The sequence below is a fragment of the Oryzias latipes genome, chromosome 6, assembly GCF_053564925.1.
Source record: "Oryzias latipes strain Hd-rR chromosome 6, Olatipes_Hd-rR_3.1".
Lineage (NCBI taxonomy): Eukaryota > Metazoa > Chordata > Actinopteri > Beloniformes > Adrianichthyidae > Oryzias > Oryzias latipes.
In genome coordinates, this window is record NC_136242.1 from 26,538,511 (window position 1) to 26,560,783 (window position 22,273).

General features: G+C 39.8%; 1 protein-coding gene across 2 annotated transcripts in view; it reads left to right on the forward strand.

The window, feature by feature from the left end:
• Positions 1-4,953: 4,953 nt before the first annotated feature.
• The window catches only part of syt9b (synaptotagmin IXb), a 38,919-nt gene continuing 21,599 nt past the window's right edge, over positions 4,954-22,273 (forward strand). For both annotated transcript variants that reach the window (XM_023955941.2, XM_004069735.5), the window contains exons 1-4: positions 4,954-5,658; positions 18,381-18,556; positions 20,204-20,421; positions 21,543-22,083. In XM_023955941.2, the coding sequence (XP_023811709.1) occupies positions 5,511-5,658; positions 18,381-18,556; positions 20,204-20,421; positions 21,543-22,083 (1,083 nt within the window). In that variant the 5' untranslated portion in view covers positions 4,954-5,510. The remainder of the gene's footprint in view (positions 5,659-18,380; positions 18,557-20,203; positions 20,422-21,542; positions 22,084-22,273) is intronic.

The following is a 22,273-nucleotide window of genomic DNA, read 5'->3' on the forward strand; positions in this document are numbered from 1 at the left end:
AAACCCAGGTAATCCCTTTTGGGGACACAGGGTGGCTGGAGCCAGTTTGTCACAAAGATACACAATTACAAACACACACACATTCCCACCTAAGGGATCATTTAGAATCGTCAATAACCTTTTGAAGCACATTTTTTGGACTGTGGAAGGTAACCGGACAAAACCAACACATGCACGAGGAGAACATGCAAACTCCACACAGAAAGGTCCCAGCTAGAGCCCTGGGCGGGACTATTTTCTTCATCCCGCTCCCGCCCGCACCCGCCAAATTTCTGACCAATCCCGCCCGCTCCCGCAACGTATGCGTTACACTCCCGCCCGCACCCGCAATATGTATGTCCACTCCCGCCCGCACCCGCAAAACTCATAGAATTTAGTCCCGCACAGTAATAGAGATGCATTGATTTTGTATCGTCTCCCGTCCCGCAGAAAAAAACACGTATTTTTATTGATATTATTAAAGAGATTCATGTCCCTCCTCCAGTCTCATCTTTTCATGCATTCCTCTTTTGTGTAATGTGCAACATAATCATTAAATATATTTTCACAAATCCTGTTCGGTAAAAAAAGTGTGCGTGTGTCCGCGACATTGTTTGTCCACGACAGACGGCCTGAAGCGCGCTGAACCAGCTGGGATAGATGCAGGTCAAAGTCATTTGCAGGAAGAAAAACATTGTAATGGTTCAACAGAGCTGAAAATCTATGAATTAATTTTTTCCTGACGGAAAAATACTTTTTTTTTTTTTTAGCTTCAGCCTTTTCCCGTTTTTGCTGTTTTGCGCCTCAGTGGGGCATTGGCACGCAGATCTGAACACGATGAACCTCGTTTGAGGTTCTTTTCTGCTTCATCAACTGACATCATGTCCCTGTCAGGAAACCTCTGCTTCTTCCTTATCCCGCGCAGTGTTGCCAGATAGATTGACAGCTCTTTCATCCTTCTGTTGCGCTAGAGCGTTCCGACTAACGTGTTAACCTGCTATGACCGTATTTTGCGCTCTCTGTGTAGAACACACTGGGAGCGCGGGGAAAATAACTCTAAGCTGCAGAAGATGTGAACAGGTGAACAGGTAGAGAGGAAAAGCAGGTAAAGAGGCGGGGGAGGGGCTTTGGCTTCAAACTCTGTCAGAGAGATGGAAACACGGCGTCAGATTGAGACGCAGCTTTCACTGCGGGAGTTGAAGCAGAGACTTTCTCTGGGATGATTCTATGAACTAAAACATGGAAACATGATTATCAAGCAGAACTCTTTAAAATAATAAACCTGATCTCTCCACATTCTTCGTGTCTACCATGCATTGATGCACACATCGCTCCATGCAGCGATCAGACCAGAACTTTAGCTGATAGCTCCGCCCATACGCGACCGCGGTATCAGGCTTTAAAGAACACAATTTCTAAGAGGCGGGGCGGGGCGCTGCACACCCCCAACAACAGGTTAGATGACAGTGGCTATTGGGCGTCTCTACCTGGTGCCTTCACGGAGCTTCAGTACATAAGACTCCAACAGCCGCACAGCCTAACGTAGTCCACTATTATATATTCATGAGATATTCATGGCAAAACTGATCCCGGAGAGTTTTTTTTTTGCCGCCCGCTCCCGCCCGTAGTACAATTCAAACCGCCCAATCCCGCGAGATTTGCGTTGGGTCCCGCGGGACCCGGCGGGACCCAATCCCAATGCAGCCCTCTAGTCCCAGCCAAGATTCGAACCAAGGCCTTCTTGAGAGACGAGAGTGCTAACCCACTGTGTAACCAAAGTAACCTTATGTAGTTACTTTTTTTTAAATAAAAAATGGCACAGCTTAGTAGGTTGTCCCTCTTTATCTCTATCAGAACTGTTCCTTGAACTCCGAATTATAGTCACGGTAACATAGGTGTCTGATACAAAGAGGTTAATAGTGTTAAGGTTTGAATTGCAGAATGATCAAGGCTGTCCCTTCAACCACCGCACATTAGGATGCTGCTGTTTGAGGAGCTTTGCTGAAAACACGGCGGAACAGAAGCCCTCAGTTCCTCAGAGGCAGCTGGGCTGGCTTCAAGCCGTGGCTGCATCCTGCAATAAATGCTAAACCAAACTCTCCCACATCCTCGTGCAGGTGCACCCGTGTGTCCACGTGCACTTCTGAAAGTAAACACAGTCAGAGAAACTTTTATTTGGAAGTGAACAAATTCCGTGCACATGTGTATGGAAATACAAACAAACAGAAAGGCTGAAACACACCCACACAAGCTCCCACACACAAACTGCTGAGCAGAGATGAATGCTGAGCACAGCTCTGGTGATTTAGTGTTTTACGTGTTTGTTTGTGGCTGAAAACCACTAAAACTGACATGTTAGAGTAGAGTTGAATACGCATTTTGTTGATTCCAAGCTGAGAAATTCAACTGTTCAACAGCGTACAACAGTAAAAGCTAAATAAACTAGCTGTTACATTTCTACTATTCAAAGTAAAGTATGAAGAAAAAAAAACAACTATCCAGATTTGTCCTTGTACAGCAGACTTGGAATGACAAAGCCACAGTCTGATGGCTGTAGGAGCAAATGGAGTCCTTCACCTCTCCGTTCTGCACCACAGTGGGCTCGACTGCTTCCTTGCCAATGTGGCGTGTTGTTTAGAGGATGATAATGTCATCCATGATGGCTGTGAACTAATTTTTCAGCCTCCCTTCCGCCACAGCCTGAAAAAAGCTCTGTTCTCTCCTTCACAGACTTTATCATTCCATCCAGTCTCCTGCCATCCCTTGTTTTAAGTATGCTGGTCCACAAGACTGCAGCAAACATTATAGGTGCCCACCACCACAGTCTGAGCATTCTGCAACAAACATCAAAAGACCTCGATCTCTTCAGGAAGAACTCTGCTATTTCCTGTAGGTTTTGTCTGTGCTGAGTGAACAGTCCAGCTTCCAATCCAGTAGATTTCTGAGGTACCTGTAGAACAGCAGCAGACTTCTTTCATCCAGTTTGGAAACTGATGTTTTTGACTTTCTAAAGGCCACCACCAGCTCTCAAGACTTTGTGATGTTCAGAAGAAGGCAGGTGCTTTCACTGCATGAAGTCTCTGTGCTCCCCCCTTTGAGATACTTCACATATCCCACCACAGCAGCTTCAATACTTTAGTATGAGACAGGACTCTGAGACAATCTTAAAGTTTGACATCCACAATATGAGCAGAAAGAGGGTCCACTATAGTCCCCTTTGGAGCCCCAGTTGTAGCTGCACTGCAACTTTCAATAGACCCAAACTCACAGTTATGTGATATGAAGTCTCTTATGCAGCTTTACCTTATTTAATTACAATGCTTCTTACATACTGACAACACAGAATACACACGCAAGCTTGTAGCTGAACTCATCTGCACTTTGGAGGTTGGCAGTTTCATAAATCAAACAGTTCATAATGGCTCATCCTGACTCTCTGAGTTATCTATCAAAATCCATCAAAGCATCTTTGAAACAGTTTGTTCAGAGTCTGATGAGATTAAGTCATTGTGTTTTTATTGTGAGAGCTCTCCTGCTATGTGAGCTGCAATCAAATCATTTAAGAGCGCTCTTCGAATGAAAGGAGATGCAGAAAATTCAAGTCTGAGTGAAGCTTTGTGCGTCCACCTCAAACATCACTGGGTGTCAGGAAGAAGTCAGTCCCAAATCCTAACCATTACAAATTTCTTTGAGGAAAACTAACCATCCATCCATTTTCTAATCCCACTGTATCCCCTTTGGGGTCAGTAGGCGGTTGGAATCAACCCAGCTTTTGAGTAAAGGCAGAATTTGCCCTGAGCAGGTTTCCAGTCTATTGCAGGGGCTGTGGGAGGAAACCAGAGAGCCTGGAGAAATCCACACATGAACAGGGAGAACATGCAAACATGAATTTGAACCAGAGACTTCTAGGTGCGAGTTGAGAGCACTAACCACCGACCCACTGTGCAGTCCAGGAAAATTAACGTTTCAAGATCTTTATTGCACAGATGGATCCAAAGGATAAACGGTCACATTCGTATATTAAACAGTAGACAACGTCAGAGGCTAGACAAAGAACTGAACATACCAGACTGAACTGCCCTGTGGTCCAAAGTGTAATTTTCAGACTAAAGTAAATGTTGACGCAACTTTAGTAAACAAAAGTCTCAGAGTAGGAAGAAAACAAATCTGCTTGAGGTCCAATTTAAGGGTTCTTGAAGGTTTGAGGAGTCATTTCATCCACTAGTGTGGTTCGCTGGATCAGGTTAACAGAGTTATTTTCTAAAGATGATCTTCAATCCAAGTTACACTGTTTGGTTAGTTGACCTAACGTAAGGTGACCTAAAGCCCAGACCAAACTCAAAAACTGAGAAAAGGCTAGTTTCAGAGCAACCTGGGCATCCATGAGCTTCAGCAGATCCACAAACTGGTCTGATCTGTTTCTTGAAAATAAATCAAACCAAAATTATTCAACAGTAAACATTTTCATATTTTTTCCGTGTAGAATATATATATGTTTTGTTTAAATAGTATTCAATGAATTATTCAATATTTCAATATTTTTCTTTTTTTTCTAGATATAAATGTCAAGTTTTTATTAGCTAAAAATTATAATAATAGAAATAAAAGAAACCTTTGAAAGTTACCCCTCTGAGGGGAATTATTCTAAATAAGATGCAAAAATATTAAATGTGTAAAAGAGAGACAGGCAGGTTTTTTGTGTTCTGCTTTCTTTCTTGACGTCTCAGAGTGAGATCCCTGTCAAAGCGCTTAGCTTCATGAATATTTAGTCCTATCCAAGACAAACAACAGAAGCTTAGGCGGCTGCTTGGTGCTGTTTGTTCCTCCGCGTAAAGGACCTTCCACAAAATGCCACGCGCGCAGAAAGCCTGTATGAGCTCCTTCAGCGGGGCAGTATTGTGACATTTATCCGCCTTTCTCGCCCTTCATTACTCATGTCAGTAAAGGTCATGCTCGTGCACCCTCCCAGGTGTTAGGGCCCCCACACTACAGTGAAACATCTGCTGCCCAGGGGAGCGTGGGGCTCTAACTTCATTACTCGTGTATTTGCATGCTGGGAGGTAACATATCTTTGTTTCAATCCAGAGGAAGAAGGGATTTTATGTGGCAGGGTCTGATGGTGGGGTGGATGTGAAGGAGGAGTGTTGGTGGAGGCAGAACTTCCTGTCTCTCTGCATCCTAACGCACTGTGAGAAGCGCGCACTAAGCAGCAGCCTCTCCGAGCAGCAGCTGCACGGGAGCACCACGGGCAGCAAGTCGTGATGTTTTCACTCCGATAAAAAAAAAAAAAAATAAAACTTCCACAAATTGTCTGTTTTAACATACTTTTATGAAAAATCTGGATAAATTTGACCTTTGAGAGGATTTCGCGGATGCACAGAGCGCGCAGGGTGCATCCCAGGGTGTAGCCGCGGCGGTTCCCGTGCGCCTTTGCGCTGCTGCCAGTGCGTGCCAGAGAGAGCCAGAGAGAGCCAGAGCGAGGCGGAGGAAACGCCGGAGTGGCCGATCATTCAGAAGGATGCTGGAAGGCAATGCCTGCAGAAAGAGAGGATGAGATTTGTCGAAAGGCGCTGGAACTGCTGTCCGACCTGTGCTCCAAGGGAGAAGTGCAGGACGACAACTGCCTGGATTACATCTACCACTTCAGGGACCTGGCCAGACCGCGCTACACGGACTCAGGTCAGAGCTCTGTCTGCATGAGCAGCTTCACTGTGGAGGCAGAAAACTTTTAATTCCATGAAAGTTGTGAGCAAGCTTCAATTCTTCAGCTTTGGGGCTCATTCAAACTCAGGGGAATATGACTGAAAAATGCAAAAAATAAAAGAGAAAACATGAAGGACCTGATTGTTCCTTTTATCTACACATTCATTTTTAGATCTTTTCTTGGCTTTGAGAAAGAAGCTGCATCTGCAGAATCTATTCTGCACACAGCAGTATTCATTTATGACTCTTTTCTTCATCCTGGGAAGCACACACGGAAGGAGAGAGACAGCCCCACCCAATGTTTCTCATCATTATCAGTCTGCACATCCACAGATGGGAAAATTCTAACAATTAGAAACTAAAATGTAAACTTTACAACAATTTATTAATATAAAAGTACCCAGAATATGTACCAGAGAGAGGTCAAAACCCCACAACTTTAGGCCTTTAAAGTATTGCCATACCATCTTGTGCTGCTGCAATATAAAGATGAGGAAACATGAAGAAAATAATTTGTTTTTTAAGTACCCCAAAAAGTTCTGTATTTCAGCTGCAAAGCTGTGGACAGTAAACTCAAAATTCGAAATGTTTTACAGTGCAGCAGCTCAACCTGATCCACTGGAGAAACACAGGGGTTTTCTCCTCCTCTTCATTAATAAATGTAGGTTTTTATGAATAGCCGCCGCCTTTCAACATGTTATAATCTATAATTAAACATGTATGATGGAGAGGAGGTTCATGCAACCAGATCGGCTCCCAGGAGATGCTGTGACCCACTTCCTCTTGTAGATCACTGTAAACGCACACAAACACACATCCACTGTTTGATTCACAACAGCCAGTTGTCCCTCAGAGCATTGGGGGAGAAACTAGAACATCACTGAAAGTTTGAGGAGTCTCCCACTTTGGAAAAGGATTCAAACAAGTGGTTCAAAAATAGAGCCACCAGATAACCCGGGAGAGACCCAAAACATGTTCACATAATGTTTCTGGTGCTGTTGCAAATTTCATATTTCACAAAAAAGATTTCGTCGGAAAATTCTCAAATGTTTATTACTTTTTTGAAAACTTTCAGCCTCTAGTATCATTGGTGGAGGAACGTTTTGCTTGTTGCTGAATGTCCTTGGGCTCTGGTTGGTTAAAAATGCAAAATTGTAGGAAAATATGGAAATTGGTGACAGCTTTCATTGTTATTCACATCTAAGTATCAAAGATATTAGCAGAAGTCCTCATCTGAGGCTGTGGTGTTTTTTTTTTTCATCTTTGAAGCTTCACATAAACATGAGCGAGGACAAAATGACCCGCCTTGGATGCTAAGAGATATTTTAAAAGCTTCACTGAGAATTCTGTTTAAATTTTGAGGTTAGCAATTATGGCACGAGATACAACAATGAAACCAGTTTTTCATTGAGATGCAAAGGCTGGAACCAGTTGGATCTCATAAGTGCCTATAAATTAACACATTTAAAACCATTTTTAAATAGAAATTGCCATGTATTGTTGTTTGTGGCGGTTCAGATGCAGGAAATGGGAGACAAATTTGACAGCAAATCAAATTACTTCACAAGTAAATTGAATCGATTAGTTCAAAAAGGGCCCAAGTCCACAATTTTTTTTAAATATAGATATTATATGTTCTATGGTCTTCAAGGGAAAAGCTATCTGATTATGTGCAAAAAAGTCCCAAGTCTGTTGTAATGAATTGAGTATGTTTGACATTTAAATGCACAGTTCCTGGGCTTGGGCCTCTCTTGCATCAGTTTAGCTTTATCCCATAGATGGCAGCGCAAGTTATCCAATATAGCAGCGCCCCTGTTTAATTCAAGAAGGGCCCAAGTCCAGAGACTTGTTTGCTAGTCCTCTGAAATGATAAAACTGAGGTGCTTCATATTATAGCATTTGTAAGTTATGAACTGGTGCTAAATCTGGGTAAAATATTAATCATTTGGTGTAGCCTCCCTTTAAGCTATGCAGTTAAAATCATTTCCTGGAAAAACAAACCTCTTGGACTTGGGCTCTTTTGAACCAACTGATTCAATTACATGATTTAAGACCCTGAAACAAAAAAATGCGACTAACTTCAACAGAGATACTGTAAAACCTGGATAAAACATTTTGAGACGAGAAGAATGTGACAAAACAGAAGCTGCAAACTTAAATACACTCTAGAAAATAAAGATTGGCAACTAAACCTAATGTAATCAAGACAAGTGCGGTGAAGCAAAACCTTAATCAATCAACACCCTCATACACCTCATTTTTTTCTATTAACGGCTGTATTTTTGCTGGATATTAGACAAATTAGAATCTTGCAAAGATGTTTTCATCTGCTTAAACTGGGTTAATGGACACTTTCTGATAAATAAATAAAAAATATTGATTTTTACATGTAACGTTTAGGAATGTGGTGCAAGTGTTGCACAATTTTGCACAGCATGGATTTTGAATTTTTCTCTCCAGTCAGTCATAATTAACTTTTATTGATCGTTCTGATTCCTAGAAACTAAACTGAGATCTGTTTGAGACAGGACTGAGATAACGTCAGCAACTTTAGGAGATTTGTTATGGATTATGTTTGATCATATTTTTGATCATATTTAAGAGACAAAAACAAAGCTAAGCCAATCACATGAAGAAAATTTAGAACCTCCGTGGAAAGTAGTATTATAAAAATAAACAGAGGGGAATGCAGATTACGCTTTATGATGCATTCACACCGAACAGGATTCCTGTGGTGAATTTGCCTCCATTTCCTCTGTTTAATTACTTGGCAAATTTGATTGTAAAAAAAAAAAATGAATACACCTGTGGACATATTTTAAAGACTGAGGGACAACAAATAGATAAACATTCTTGTAACGTATGGATTTCTATGGGCAGATCACATGGGTAAATTAAGAGATACAAATAAAAACAACAAAATTAATAACTGTTCTGATATTTTCTGACCCAAAAGATCTGTTTAATTTCTAAGTTGCAACACTTTAATGAAACAGCAAATGTTCATGTTGCTGATTTCACTCAAAACCATTTCCTTGCATTTGAGGAAAATAGTAATTGTACTTAAAAACGTTTTTTGAAGAATCTTGAAAAACCTCAAAGTACTTTTTAAAATACTTAAGTTGTGTCCGAATTCCTTCACTAATCGATACATATAGTGCACTATATAGTGCGTTCGTCATTTTGAATGCTGTCTGAATCTACAATTCCAAAATCGAGTGCCCCAGAAATTTCCTAGACGTCTCTGTGAAAAACCAGTGTGCATCGATGCCCACTTGATTGCTGAATATAGACCACAATGCATTGCGTTTGAACAATTTTTGCGAAGAAATTGTATTTAAATGTTTTTTGTTTATAAATCATCAACATTTTTATCTTCAGAACACAGTGGAATCATAAAGGGTCGTCGCAAAACTTTCACATCACTGAGATTTTTACTTTGTGAAATCGATGATGTCATGTTCGCCGTTGAGAAAATGAAATAGTGAGCAAGGTGTCCAAAATGCTTTTAAAAACCAGGGCACTACATACTCCCGCAGTACATAGTTTTTAGTAGTTAGGGATTAAGGTTGGAATTTACACACAGCCTTTGTTTCATAAATCACTATTTTTCTTAACTTCAGTCAAATTCCTTCACTTACCCATCAAAGATTAAGGTCAAAATTTGGAACAAATGTTACTAAATCTATCTGCTGAGCCTCTGAAGGTTTGTGCTGCAGATGCATACTGGAATTATTCTAATGCTATGCAGGAACAGGCTCATTTTCCCCCTCCAGTCTTTCTTCCAGGTGCTTTTCTGCCCTCCTCTGTCACTGAAAACAGATTTTCTTTCTTTATACATATTCAAGCTCTGTGTTAGACCAGGCCCTCTGAAACATTTGGGCACCAAGCAGTGGGTGAGTTGACTATTCCCCTAAATCAGCGTGTCTGATTATGAGAGCGCCTGGTGGAGCTTCATGTAGGAGGATAACATGTAAACCAAATTACGTGGTGGTGGTGGTTGTGGGGGGGTTCAAAAAATCCTTCAGGAGTTCTCCATGAGGAACAGAGTTGTTAATAAACATGAGGATCTTTAATTGATCATCATGCATTTGGTTTATTTGTGCATTGCCTTGTAAATTTCAAATTTAAAGCGAAACACCACCAGTCTTACAAAAAGCAGTCACTAGTTTGCTTGAATAAAATCATTGTTATATAAATCGCTCCTTTTTGGTTGGATTTGTCTCACTGAGTATTCAAGAATGTTGATTGTTTTCATAACAGCCAGAAATAATTTTCTTAGTCAAATCAAACACTTAGGGGTGAGGCAGATTTTTTTTTGCTGTAGATGAAGCTTAGAAAGCACAATGTTTTGAAAATGTAACAAACGTGTTTTGTTTCGTGATTGTATATTTTTAGAGCAGTTATCTCCAATATTTCAATTGCTTTTTTTGTAAGATAAAACAATGTTGTTTGTAAAACAAACTCGTTTTATCCAAAAAAAAAGTCAATTTGTACATCCTCAATAATTTCTTGTCAAACATTATTCAAACCCCAATCATAGGAGAGATGTTTAATTCTTAAGTTGACGCACACAAAGCACCTTCGTTTCTCGGTCTCCAAGTTGAAGGATTAATTAAATGTCAGTAGAAACAGGTTAGCTTTCATAACCCTGCTGATTAAATTTTCGGGTGAGTGTTGCCGGGCAACATGACATTATTAGCCGTTTGGTTCGGAAATCTTTGAGTTTCTGGTGATTGCGTTGAGTGAGACCAATAAACCTAATGACTCTTCTCCCCCTGGTTCAATGTGGTCCTTTTACTGATATGAATCCACGCTCAGCTCCCCAGAGGGAAGTTGACCGTAAATCAAAGCAGTAATGACTACCTGGATGTTCCCACATGGACAGTAGCCGGCATTAGCCGCTGTGGAGACAATAACTCTGTAACAATCACCAGGTCATTCCGCCGGCTCCCGTAACAGTGTAAACTGAGGTTAAATTCTTTAGGAGATTTCAACAAATCCATTTACCCTTTTTGATTCTTGCAGTGGAATGTTTAGTAGAGCTAAAGGAACATCTTCAGCTAATAAAACAGTTTTGGTTACTTTAAGTTCATATTCAAGGAAGCTTGGGATATTTTGCACAATACTGACACATAACAATGGGATTGATGACCAGGTGTAATTGGCATTACACCATTTCAGTCTTATGTATAAAAATGTTTAAAAAAAAAACATTTTATGTTGTGATAGAAACTCTTCTTTTCTACTTGGCAGAAATAGTAAAAAGCCAGTAATTGTATGCCTTACAGAACAAACATTCAGTCTGAAAACAGAAAGACTGAATGTTTTTCCTTACATGTAGATGCTAACTTAAGGTAATATTGGTGCTGAAGTGGTTCGACTCATATTTGCATCATTAGGTCTCATGGGGTTGAAAGAGAGCACATTTACACGCACATTATACTTTTTTTATAACCTAGACTAACAAAAACAGGAGAAACAAAGTACTAAATAAAAGGCATTTCCCCCCCTAACAGCTTCACTTAAAAATAACTACAAACCAAAAGACTAAACAGAGTGGACACGAAACCACAAACTACAAAGTGCAACACAAACCATATGGAGACGAGGGCCAAGCTGCAATGAAGCCTGTTGCTGCAAGGCTCCCTTCTCATGGCCTCTTGAGGCTGCCTCCACCAGCCCTGGTCCAATTGGAGGCCACACCCTTTCTATCACACCTGAAAATAATCACACAGACATACAAACAAAAGATCCACAAAAACCACTGAAGTCCCGTTCTGATTCAAATCAAATACACAAAACACAAAACAAACAGAACTATACGAAACCAGATACGGCCACAGCCGTAACACCGCCTGTCAATCTCACACTCCAATCTTCCCTCACTCGTGAGTGACCCTAAGATATTCAATGGATTGGATTTGTTTTTAAACTTGTCCATTTGTGGCAGGAGAGTGGTTCACATAGCTGGCAGTAAGTCAAACCTGTTCCTGGTGCATGTTTCACTCTGGCAGGGTGGCCCTTTATCACCGGTTCTGTTCATAATCTTCATGGACAGATTTTCTAGGTGCAGCCAGGGGCCGGAGGGGTCTGGGGACCACAGGAATTCCTCTCTGCTCTTTGCAGATGATGTTGTCCTGTTGGCTCCATCAAGCCAGAACCTCCAGCGTGCATTGGGACGGTTTGCAGCAGAGTGTCAAGCTGAAAACAAACAGTTGAATAATGCTAAAATCATTAAAGTGGGTTTTAAAAATCTGTATTTGTGGCTGAAAGTTAAGAGACAAAGGCACAAGAAAACTGAGGTAACCCTTGTGCTATCCTAGGAACTTTAACATTGGGAGTTGGGTCATCTAGACCCACTAGACAGTGCGCTGAACCTTTTTTCTTCAATGATTTGTGATCTTCACTGGTGTCCATGGATTACATGAAATCTTTCCACCTTTATCCACCTTTGTCATGGTAGGGAGAACACGTCAATGTAAGGGTGGGGTCATCTAAGATAACACAAGGGTTAAACTGAACAGTGTTGAAAATGCTAATTATAATGCCAAAATGCCAGGAGTATATAAAAAATTATATTTTGATATCTTTTTTTTAAAATGTAAAAAAAAAGAAATGAAGACAGGTAAAAGTCTATGAGGGTTTAGCATACATATTTAACAAATATAAAAGCAGAGTAGTTTTAAAAATATTTTCTCTGTAGCAGTTTGTACTCAAGCATGGTCCAGGTTTGTTTTTGAAGGATGGATGTTAAACCTTCACTACATCCAATAGTTTTAAAGGCAGTCAACATGTCCTGATTCCATTTGAAACTGAACAGTGATGTAGTTTTTTTTCCATTGTGATTTAAAATGTTGTAGCACAATAGATCAACCTGAGCAATGCAACAAAAAAACGAAAAGAAAAAAAATCCCCACAAAAAACAACAAAATACACCCAAAAAACGGTGTTTAAGGACAGAGCAGTGAGAAATTGGCTCTAATAATCGTCATGCATTTTGCAGAGCAGTAGGAGACCTTGGAGTGATGAACCAGATCTTGACAAATTGAAAGGTTGCCACAAAGCAACTTCGACACGCTTTCAGATCTCAGAAATACAAATGAATCTATTAAAGGCCCGGCCACAGATTCCAAAACCCAGAACCAACAGGATTTGTGTCAGCTCGCCTTTGGCCTTCAAGTGCTTTATTTCCAACATTATTCAGTGTGGATTCAAGAATCTGGAAGCAATGGAAAAAACATTTAGTGAGCAATTTTGAATGAAACAAAAAAAGAGAGGTTCATGGAAAACATTGTAATGACATGCAAAATGCTAAAATAGCTAACACCAGCAAGCAGTAGAACAAGTACCAGGGGTCCCCAACATAACAAAAAACTATTTTAGCTGAAGAAAGCGAACAAAAAAATGGTGCATAAAGCCTGAAAACGATTGTAGAAACCTGTGAAGCTACGTGTGAATGCAAGAGTTTTGAACGTGGAAGCCCAAAACATGCGTTTGTGGGCGCCTAGACTTTATTGGAAGTAGCCGCTTGAACTTGCTTTGCTGAGGGTGGAGTAAACATAACTCGAGAGTATTCTGGTCACAACCCGAGATTTCAGCATTAAATAGTTAATATAACTTAGTTTAAATATGAAACTAAATGTTAAATTAGATTAGGGAAGTTAGCAAGGGATCACTCAAAATAAACTGAAAATGGATAAATCATAAACCTGTGTTCAACCTTTTCTTAATTTTCACACGAAAAGGGACATACAAACAAACTGACCAGTGAGAACAAGTAAAACTGTCCCTTTTCTTACATCTAGTTAATAAATAAACTTAAAACATGAACTTCATAAATGTTTAAATAAGAATTAAAGATGAAGAGGGCTTCTGTTTTGACTTACTTCCCACAGTTCTTTTTTACATAAATATTGCACTCAAACCTGTATCTTGTATGTAACCCACATTCTCCACATGTAACCTCACAGACTCCATCTACACTAATCAACATGACCTCTTTAATTATAATTTGTAAACTTCCTTCAGTAATGGGTGAGCGTACTGATTAGTAGCATGCAATTAACCGACGGCAGCTTTTCAAATCACTTCAAAATGAAGCTGGCTAAAACAGTTTTTCTTTTGCATCAATCAAACCACAATGAGGCTGCCTATAGTTTTAGTCTGACTTTAATATGGAGAAAAGTGCAAATGTGGTTATTTAGAGAGGAAAATTCTAATGTTGTGAGCTGGTTTGTTCCAGCTGAGAGCATTATCCTACATTATTTCTGAGCTGCATTCATCACAGATGGGTCCCAGGGCACATCTGCAAACAGAGAACTACATTTCACTGATCATACCTCTGACCTTGCACTAATTTTTACTTCATTATTATTTTTTATTTTAAACAAATTGACCTGCCACCAAAACACAATCCTTGTACTGCAGGATGTGTTATCTGACCTGTGATTTATATTCTTGGACTTCCTGTTATTCATTCATTAGTTTATTTTTTTCTCTTTGTTTGGTATTTTCTTAATTCAACCAGCTGGCTATTCAAGCACAAACAAAAAAATGGTATGTTGTTTGCAACCTGTTCATTAATTCTGCCTATGATGCAACATTCAATACTCTTTAGTTGTATTTTGGTCTTCAGTTATTCACTCTGTCTCCTTTAGAAACAATGTCTTTTTTGTGTTTTATCCTTTGTAACTGTTTACTTTTTTAAAAGTTTATACAGTATATCATTTCCTTACTATGCGTTTTTATAATTTTTGTAAATTTTAAAATAAAAATGAAAATGTAACTTTATATTCTTTTAATTCTTTATTTTTCCTTTTTGTAAACAATACCCTACTAACCTATTTATTTTTTAGTCTGTAAAGGACTCAAACTGCAGAGCAAAGGATAGAAATTTGCCTAAAAGAAGTAAACTTGAGCTTCCATCCATTCTTTTTCCCAACCTTCTTGTTTCATTTTGGGGGTTGCTGGAGCCTATCCAGCCATTGTCTGGTGAAGGTGTGGTGCACCCTGGGTGGTTCAAACCTTGAGCTTCAAAGCTAAACATGAAAGCAGAAAAACAATGTTTGCTTTTCTTGATGTTTAAAACATCCAGTCGCTTTGCTGACATTTGTGTCACACCTTCAACCGGGATGCTCCCCACTGGAGCAAATGTGAAGGCTCCTACACCTGGCTGTGGTTCCTGTCTCCGGCTCGACTCGCGCCTTTGACTGTCCCCCCAACCACGGCTGGATGAAGCTCGTCTGCTGGACTTTAAATGTGTAGTTGTAGATTTAGATAAGTAAATTCTTCTCTTTGAGTTCTGGTAAATCGCCTGTCCGTCCTGGGGGAGGATCCCTCCTTCATGTGGGCACCCCTGAGGTTTCTTCGTTTTTCCGGAATCCGGTTTTTTGGGAGTTTTTCCTTACCGCGAAGGGGGGTCTAAGGGCAGGGATGCCAGTATAGCTTAGTCAGTTTGTTAGTTCTTTTTAGTATTTTACTATTGCACTCTTTGTATTCGTGATCCTTTTGAGTTCATGTTTCACTTCGAAGCCCATCGAGACGACTGTTGTTGTGATTTTGGGCTATACAAATAAAATTGAATTGAATTGAATTCGGGCAGCAGCTGATCTCTGTAACCATGAGTCACTTTCTTTACTGAAGAATCCAATGCTGGTTGTTGCTATGCAGCCATGTAATATTATTCCATTGAAAAATAAGTCCTTTGAATTGATTCTATGCAGGCGTTAAAATTAAAGCCTGAAGATTTTACGAAATTATCTGAAACATGAAGGAAATTCTTTCCAGTATTTGGTTTTTGATGTCAATTAATTATTTTACTGCACTAATGATGGTTTTGATATTATGTGATGCTTGATGGTTTGGACCTGTTGAGAGGAGGGACTGATAGAGTTCCTAGATGAGCTACCTTAAGGAAGACATAGGAGGTTGGTTCATAGATATACAGTGGGAGGGCATGAGGGAGGTAGTCGTGAGTTAGGTGGATGCAGAGATTAGGATAAAATGGAGGAGGATGATTTGCTGTGAAGACCCGAGAAGAAAAAGAAGAAGATCCTTCAGTTCTTAAATCTTTTCCCTCACCGTCTTTTTAAGAACATTATGAACTAGCGTCATGCTTCATGCATTTCCAGTTAAACCACAGAATATAGTGACAATACTTCTCTTATAGTAATTCTGTTTATGTTGTATACTTTCATACGTTTTTCTTTATTGCTAATAAAATCTCCTTTGTCCAGTTTAAATTGCATGTTTTTTTTAGATTTATTTTTTAAGCTCTGATATCTTAAAAAATGCTTTATTACAACCTGTTGCCTGCTGCCTTACACAGTCTTTTGTAAATTGTTTATTTAAGTGTACATTTGGTGTGTGTTCATGGTTTCATTAATAAGAAAATATAGTTTCGTTTTTCTACATTTCGGGGTCAAATGAAAAAAAAAGAAGCTTTTAGCTTGTTTTTCTCCTGACTTCATGACCACTCTTGAATGTTCTGGTCTGACTATTGCTGAACTTTCTTCTGTTTGAATTTGATCCAAAATGACACTCAGTGTGAAAATGGCAGACAGAAAGATCCAGAGAGAGCTCTCATCTTTCTTTCTTTTCCTGCAAAAAAAAACATCCTTACCTCCACCGACAGATTTAGTAAGGGTTGTGTAAAACTTTCTGACAGACTGCTTAAGAGGAAAAAGGTTTTACTGAACGTTACGAGTCTTCATGAAGGCATCACCTGGCAGTTAAAAAGGCTAACTTCTCTCCATCCCAATGGGAAATCTGTCAGTCCTGTTGTGCATTTTTCCAATGTTTGAATGTCACTTATAGAGAACAAAGAGATCAATAAAAGAATATTTTGAGGAAAATTCTCTCCTTACAGAGACAGAGAAAATAGTCTGCAAAAGATGTATTTTTTCATTGAGGCAGCTGGGCATTAAAGTGGAGTAATCCATTGTGCTCATCTTAGAACAGTCCTAAAGTTATCATATGAAGCAGCTCTCAGACTTCAGTGCTCTATTGATTTAAGGATATTGTTGCCAATCTACAGACATCAATCTTCTGGAGAGCAGCATCCCTTTATATGGACTCTATTGACCCAGGTCATAGATGAGCAAATCTGATGGCACCACAGACTTTCAGTTTGGTTGCTGAGCTCTTGGATGACCTAGAGGCTTTATCACCACATGAAAGTCCAACAGAAGAGGCTGCATGGTGATAAGACTTTCCTTAATCATTACCCCTATTTTAGGAAATCTTAAGAAGATTTTTTTTTTATTCTTTTTCAAATGCACAACTCTGATTTCAGTCATTTTCCAAACCCTTTTAACCAAAAGTGACCAGGAAAAGTCACTGGGTTGCATGGTGGCCCAGCCCTAGTTCAAATCCCTGCTGGAATCTTTCTGTGTGGAGTTCGCATGTTCTAATGCATGCATGGACACTCTGGTTTCCTTCCTCGTTAAAAAAACAACAAGCTTCATAGGTTAATTGGTTACTCTAAAGTGTCCCTAGGTGTGAGTCTATGTGTGGGAGTGATTGTGTGCCCTGAGAAGTTGAATAAGCTCAGTATTGAGCTTTTGGAAACCCTTGGGGAAAACAGCTGTGGAAGTCATAACATGATTTTTCATAAGGGCACAAATTCAAAAACAAATACTATATATGTATGCTGTATACTGTTGTATCAAAACAACCAGAAAAGAAATACACTTTAAGTCCCACTCTGATGAAAACTGGGGTGTTGTTTTATTTAACATCATCTTGAGGCATTTTTCTAATGAAGATGGTCATAAATATGGTAAATGTCATATAGTCCCTTTCACCCATGCACACACACATTCACACACTGAATGCCAACACTGGCACCAACACTGGCACCAATCTGTAACCTTCAGGAGCAATGTGCGGTTCAGTGTCATATAAAGAAAATTAAGCTTCAAATAGCCTTTCTGACTATTTCTTTTTCCAAGTTGTTGGGAATCAGGAGCAGACAAAAAAATGTAAAAAAACCATCACATTTGTTACCTATAAAATACGATGGATGGTCCACAAACTCCCTGCTCCGCTCCATTCTGATGCATCCATTTGCAGACAAATAGATCCATGTGCATATTTGTTTTCCGCCTCCAAGCAGCATCTGGCTCAAAACTGTATGGCTGGATAGGACTGATATAGCTCGCCATTTTTTTGTTGCATTGGTAATGTCAGGTCTGGGGTGTGAGGGGCTGTAAGATAGCCGATAAGTAGAGAGCTCTCATTAACAGGGAGGAGAAGAGGGGGCCGGGGTTATTCTGCGCCAATGATCCCACCCACAACTTGGAGACAAATTTCTAATGATCTACTGCCGCTCTGCAGAAACGATGTCCCAGAAAAAAAAAAGTTTTTTCTTTATTTTGGCCAAAAACAGCATAATCATAATTAGAAGACCCATGGGAACACTTTCACAACAGATCACAAGATGATCAGAGTGGGACTTTTATGGCTAGGATGGTAATCAGTTACAAATGTCAGATGTAAACATTTACATTAGATATTTAATTTAATCTAAGCAGGTGGAGGTGGATTTTTACATAATAAAAGTATAATGTGCTTTTTACATTTTCCTTTCAGTTTAACATTAAATAAACTGAGACCGTCCTCCCATGAGCTCTGCCGCAGGCCTGTGCGTGCCAGACTTTTTCCGCTTTCACTGAGCACCTGCCCCTCTTCTCTAGATGTTTCAGTGAGCCTGCTGTCCCTGCTGGTGACCACCTGCGGTCTGGCTCTCTTCAGCGTCTCCCTCTTTGTCTCATGGAAGTTGTGCTGGGTACCACTGAGCGGCCGTTTCCTCCCAGATGCCCTGAAGGGGGCACACTTCCTGGGAGGGGACCAGCAGCCAGTCCTAACAGAGGTAAAGTTCCAGGAAATATATGTGAAGGTCCAAAAAAAGTGTTAAAACATTACATTAAAAATAATTGAGTCTAAATATATGTATGTATCTCAAAGACACAATCATTTTTAAATTCAGTATGGGACTAAATAAACTTCTGATTACTTTAACATATTCTTTTTACTTTTCCCATCTTTTTGGTTTAACACATTTGTCATTACTTATATATATATATATATATATACATATATTTTACATTTTTTGTAAAAACTAAATACAAGGTACCAAATTCTATCTAACCAGGTTAACAAATGCATTAAAGAAGGAAAGATGTGGAATGAGGGAGAAACAAAAACCAAATCAACATGTATGCAGTGAACAAAAACAAAAAGCAATTGCAAAAGATCCTGATTTAAATTACCGTCTACATGTTCACTGTATGTTCTCACTGTTTATGCTCATCCATGATGTTTTATCTTAAACGTTTTTCAGTAGGTGTTACATTTTTGTTTTTTCCTGTATTTCTCCTTATTTAAATATCATATGACAAACTGCAGAATTTATGGTTTGCTTTACTTTTGGTGAAAAATTCTCAAATCTGCCGTTCACATGGTGAAACATTAAGGATTTTGTCTTCATTGTTGATTTTCTCAATGCAGTTTTTATGGCTGAAAGAATTTTGAAGTAAACCTAAAAAATTTAATAAGCAGAGCAAGAAAATCTGCACAGTGCTGTGTAAATTTATGCTTAATCGCTTATGGCTCTGTATTTTTGGTAAAACAAGGCTTGAAATCTGTTCAGATTTAGCGGATAACATACTAAGAACTAATAAGACAAGTTCTAGTTCTTGTTTTTTTCTGTCTGCTGAATGAATATGGCAAAAACTTCAAGATGCACTCCAATGAAAATCATGTTCTTGGTGTTTTAACATGTTCTTGTGGCAATTTTCTCATGTTGTAGGACTTGTATATGGCAAAATTTAGTTTAAGATTAAATTTCTTAGTATTTCTTTCTTCAAATTGTGGTGAATCAGGAGCAGATGAAAAAATGCTGTTGGAGAAAGCTTGTAGCAGTAAAGTAGAAGCCACAACAGCAAGCCACAAGCTTCTTGCTTCACTTCATTCTGATGCATTCACTTGCCGACGAATAGATCCATGTCCGTCTTTGTTTTCCGTGCCTGAGCTGGAATCTGGCTCAAAGTTGTACGTTTAGATAGCTCCAATATTGCTTGCCATTTTTGTTGAATCAGTAATGTTAGGTTGGGGTGTGAGGGGCTGTGAGCTACGGTTTTGGATTTGGGCTAAAAATATATACATAAAAACTTAAAAAACAAACTATGTAATTATTTTGAGATTACGTTAGACAAAAGTTCAATTTACAATAGATATTGATTACAGTATGCATCTAATATTAATAGAGAAAATTAATGCAGCCTTTGAACACAGGTATAAATTTTAAACACATGCAGAAAAACATGGTTTATTTACATGACACCCATGTTGGTTTTGAACATTAGCAATGTCCAGTTTTTCTGTAAATTGGAAAAATGAATCTGTTTTGATAAATTAGTTAATCATCTTTAGGAAAAGTGCCACAAATCAGGTTTTTTGTCTATCCGTTGGAAAGGTACTTTTGTTTTTGGGAGACACATTGATGTATTTTGTGCAGGTGGATGGGGAGGAGAGGGAGTACAGTGAGGATGGCTGCATGAAGGACACCTCAGGTCCCCCATCGGCTGTGGCTGTTCCAGAGTCAGCCTTGAAGATAAGCCACACATCCCCAGACATCCCTCTGGAGAGCCAGACTAAGTTGGAGAAAAACCAAGTTCACACTCTGGCCAGGGACCGGGTTCAGAGACAGATAACTGAGCCCACCTCATCTGTACGGTCAGTGCACTACGAATTTGGTGTGCAGCTTGAAACCCCCTCTACCCAGATGTTTGGTTTCAGGGATACATTTGGGAAAAAGATCAGGCTTCAGGGAATATACAGGAAAAGTGACACACTGAAGTGTAAGATCGAGCCTATCGTGAGGATTTCCTTCCCCACTTGTAGCTTAAAATAACCAACCATGACCCACATTTTAGGCCTTTTCCCTAACTGCTCAGAAACATTTGGCATTAAGTTGATTTAAAGAATCACAGGGAGGTTTGTAAAACGTTTCAAAGTGCAATACTTCTATTTTAAATGTGGCTGGACTTTTAAACGTGAACAAATCATCTCTCAAAGCTGCGCATTCATCATGAGCGTACCAATTCTGAACTGTTCTTTTTTAGCTTGAATGAGACAAAGCGTACGAGAACTTTGAGTTCACTTTGTAAACAATGAGGTTTACTGATTGGAGGCAAAAATGAAAAAAGAAAGGGCTAATTTTGTGTCTGTAGGTAAAGCAAGGCTAAGGTTTAGCCCTGATTTCATCACTGGAGGGCTCCTGCTGTTTTTAAAGCCTCAGTCACAACTGCGCTTACGGGTGGATATGGGCTTTCTGTGGGTAAAAAATGGGCAAAATCTGTACCGGGCAAACAGATGTTCCACAGGAATCATCCAGGTCGTAGGCCTTGTTCGTGTAAGGGTGAAAGGTTGTAGTAAACACACAACAGTAAGTAAGGAAGAAGTAGGTGAAAGGCAGGCATGCTGTACAGAACTTTTTCACCTGTATCACCTGTACACCCCCTGTGTGCAGCATTTTTGCTTGGTCAGTAAGCACACCTTAAGAACAGTTAGTGTGGCATAAGGGCACCGTATGACAGCGTCACCCGTACGTCATAGGTATGTGCTACTTACATTTGGATTGCAAATACTTCATGGTACACTAGCCAAACAATCATGTTCCATTTTAATGACGTGTGACTAAGGCTTTACAGAAATACCTGTAAAATGGTTGTTTGTTGTGTAATTTTGTTTTCTAATGTAATTATCTACCTAATGTAACCCTTTTTTAAATGTTTGGATATGCTTTTCCACAAGGATTCCAACACAGCTGTGTGAATGTCTCATTAAACTTACAGGCACAACTCCATCCGCCGTCAGATGAACTTATCCAACCCTGACTTCAACCCCACCCAGTTTCAGCGTCAGGACTCGCTGTCCGGTTTGGGACGCATCAAGCCGGAGCTCTACAAGCAGCGCTCGGTGGATGCAGAAGACGGCCGCAGGACAGACAGCTGCGGACGTCTTCACTTCATACTGAAATTTGACCTTGATCTGGAGCAACTGATCGTGAAGATCCATAGGGCTCAGGACCTTCCTGCCAAGGACTTCTCAGGGACCTCTGATCCATATGTTAAGATTTACCTGCTGCCTGACCGCAAAACAAAACACCAGACCAAGGTGCACCGAAAGACACTCAACCCAGTGTTTGATGAGGTGTTTCTCTTTCCTGTTGCATACGCCGAGCTGTCCAGCCGTAAGCTGCACTTCAGCGTTTATGACTTTGACAGGTTCTCGCGCCATGACCTGATTGGCCAAGTGGTGGTGGACAACTTCTTAGATCTGCCCGACTTTCCACGGGAGACAAAACTGTGCCGGGACATACAATACGTCACCTCGGTGAGAATTTCCGTCCATTTATTTCAGATTTTTGCCTTAATTTAACACAACAGAATCACACTGAATATAAAAAATGAGTAGAAACCTTAATCTTTTTTTTAAATGAGAACTTCTCTTTCCATGTCCTGTAACCTTTCTTGTTCAGCTCTCACAATGGATGTTGACTCCTAGCATATAACAAGACACACAC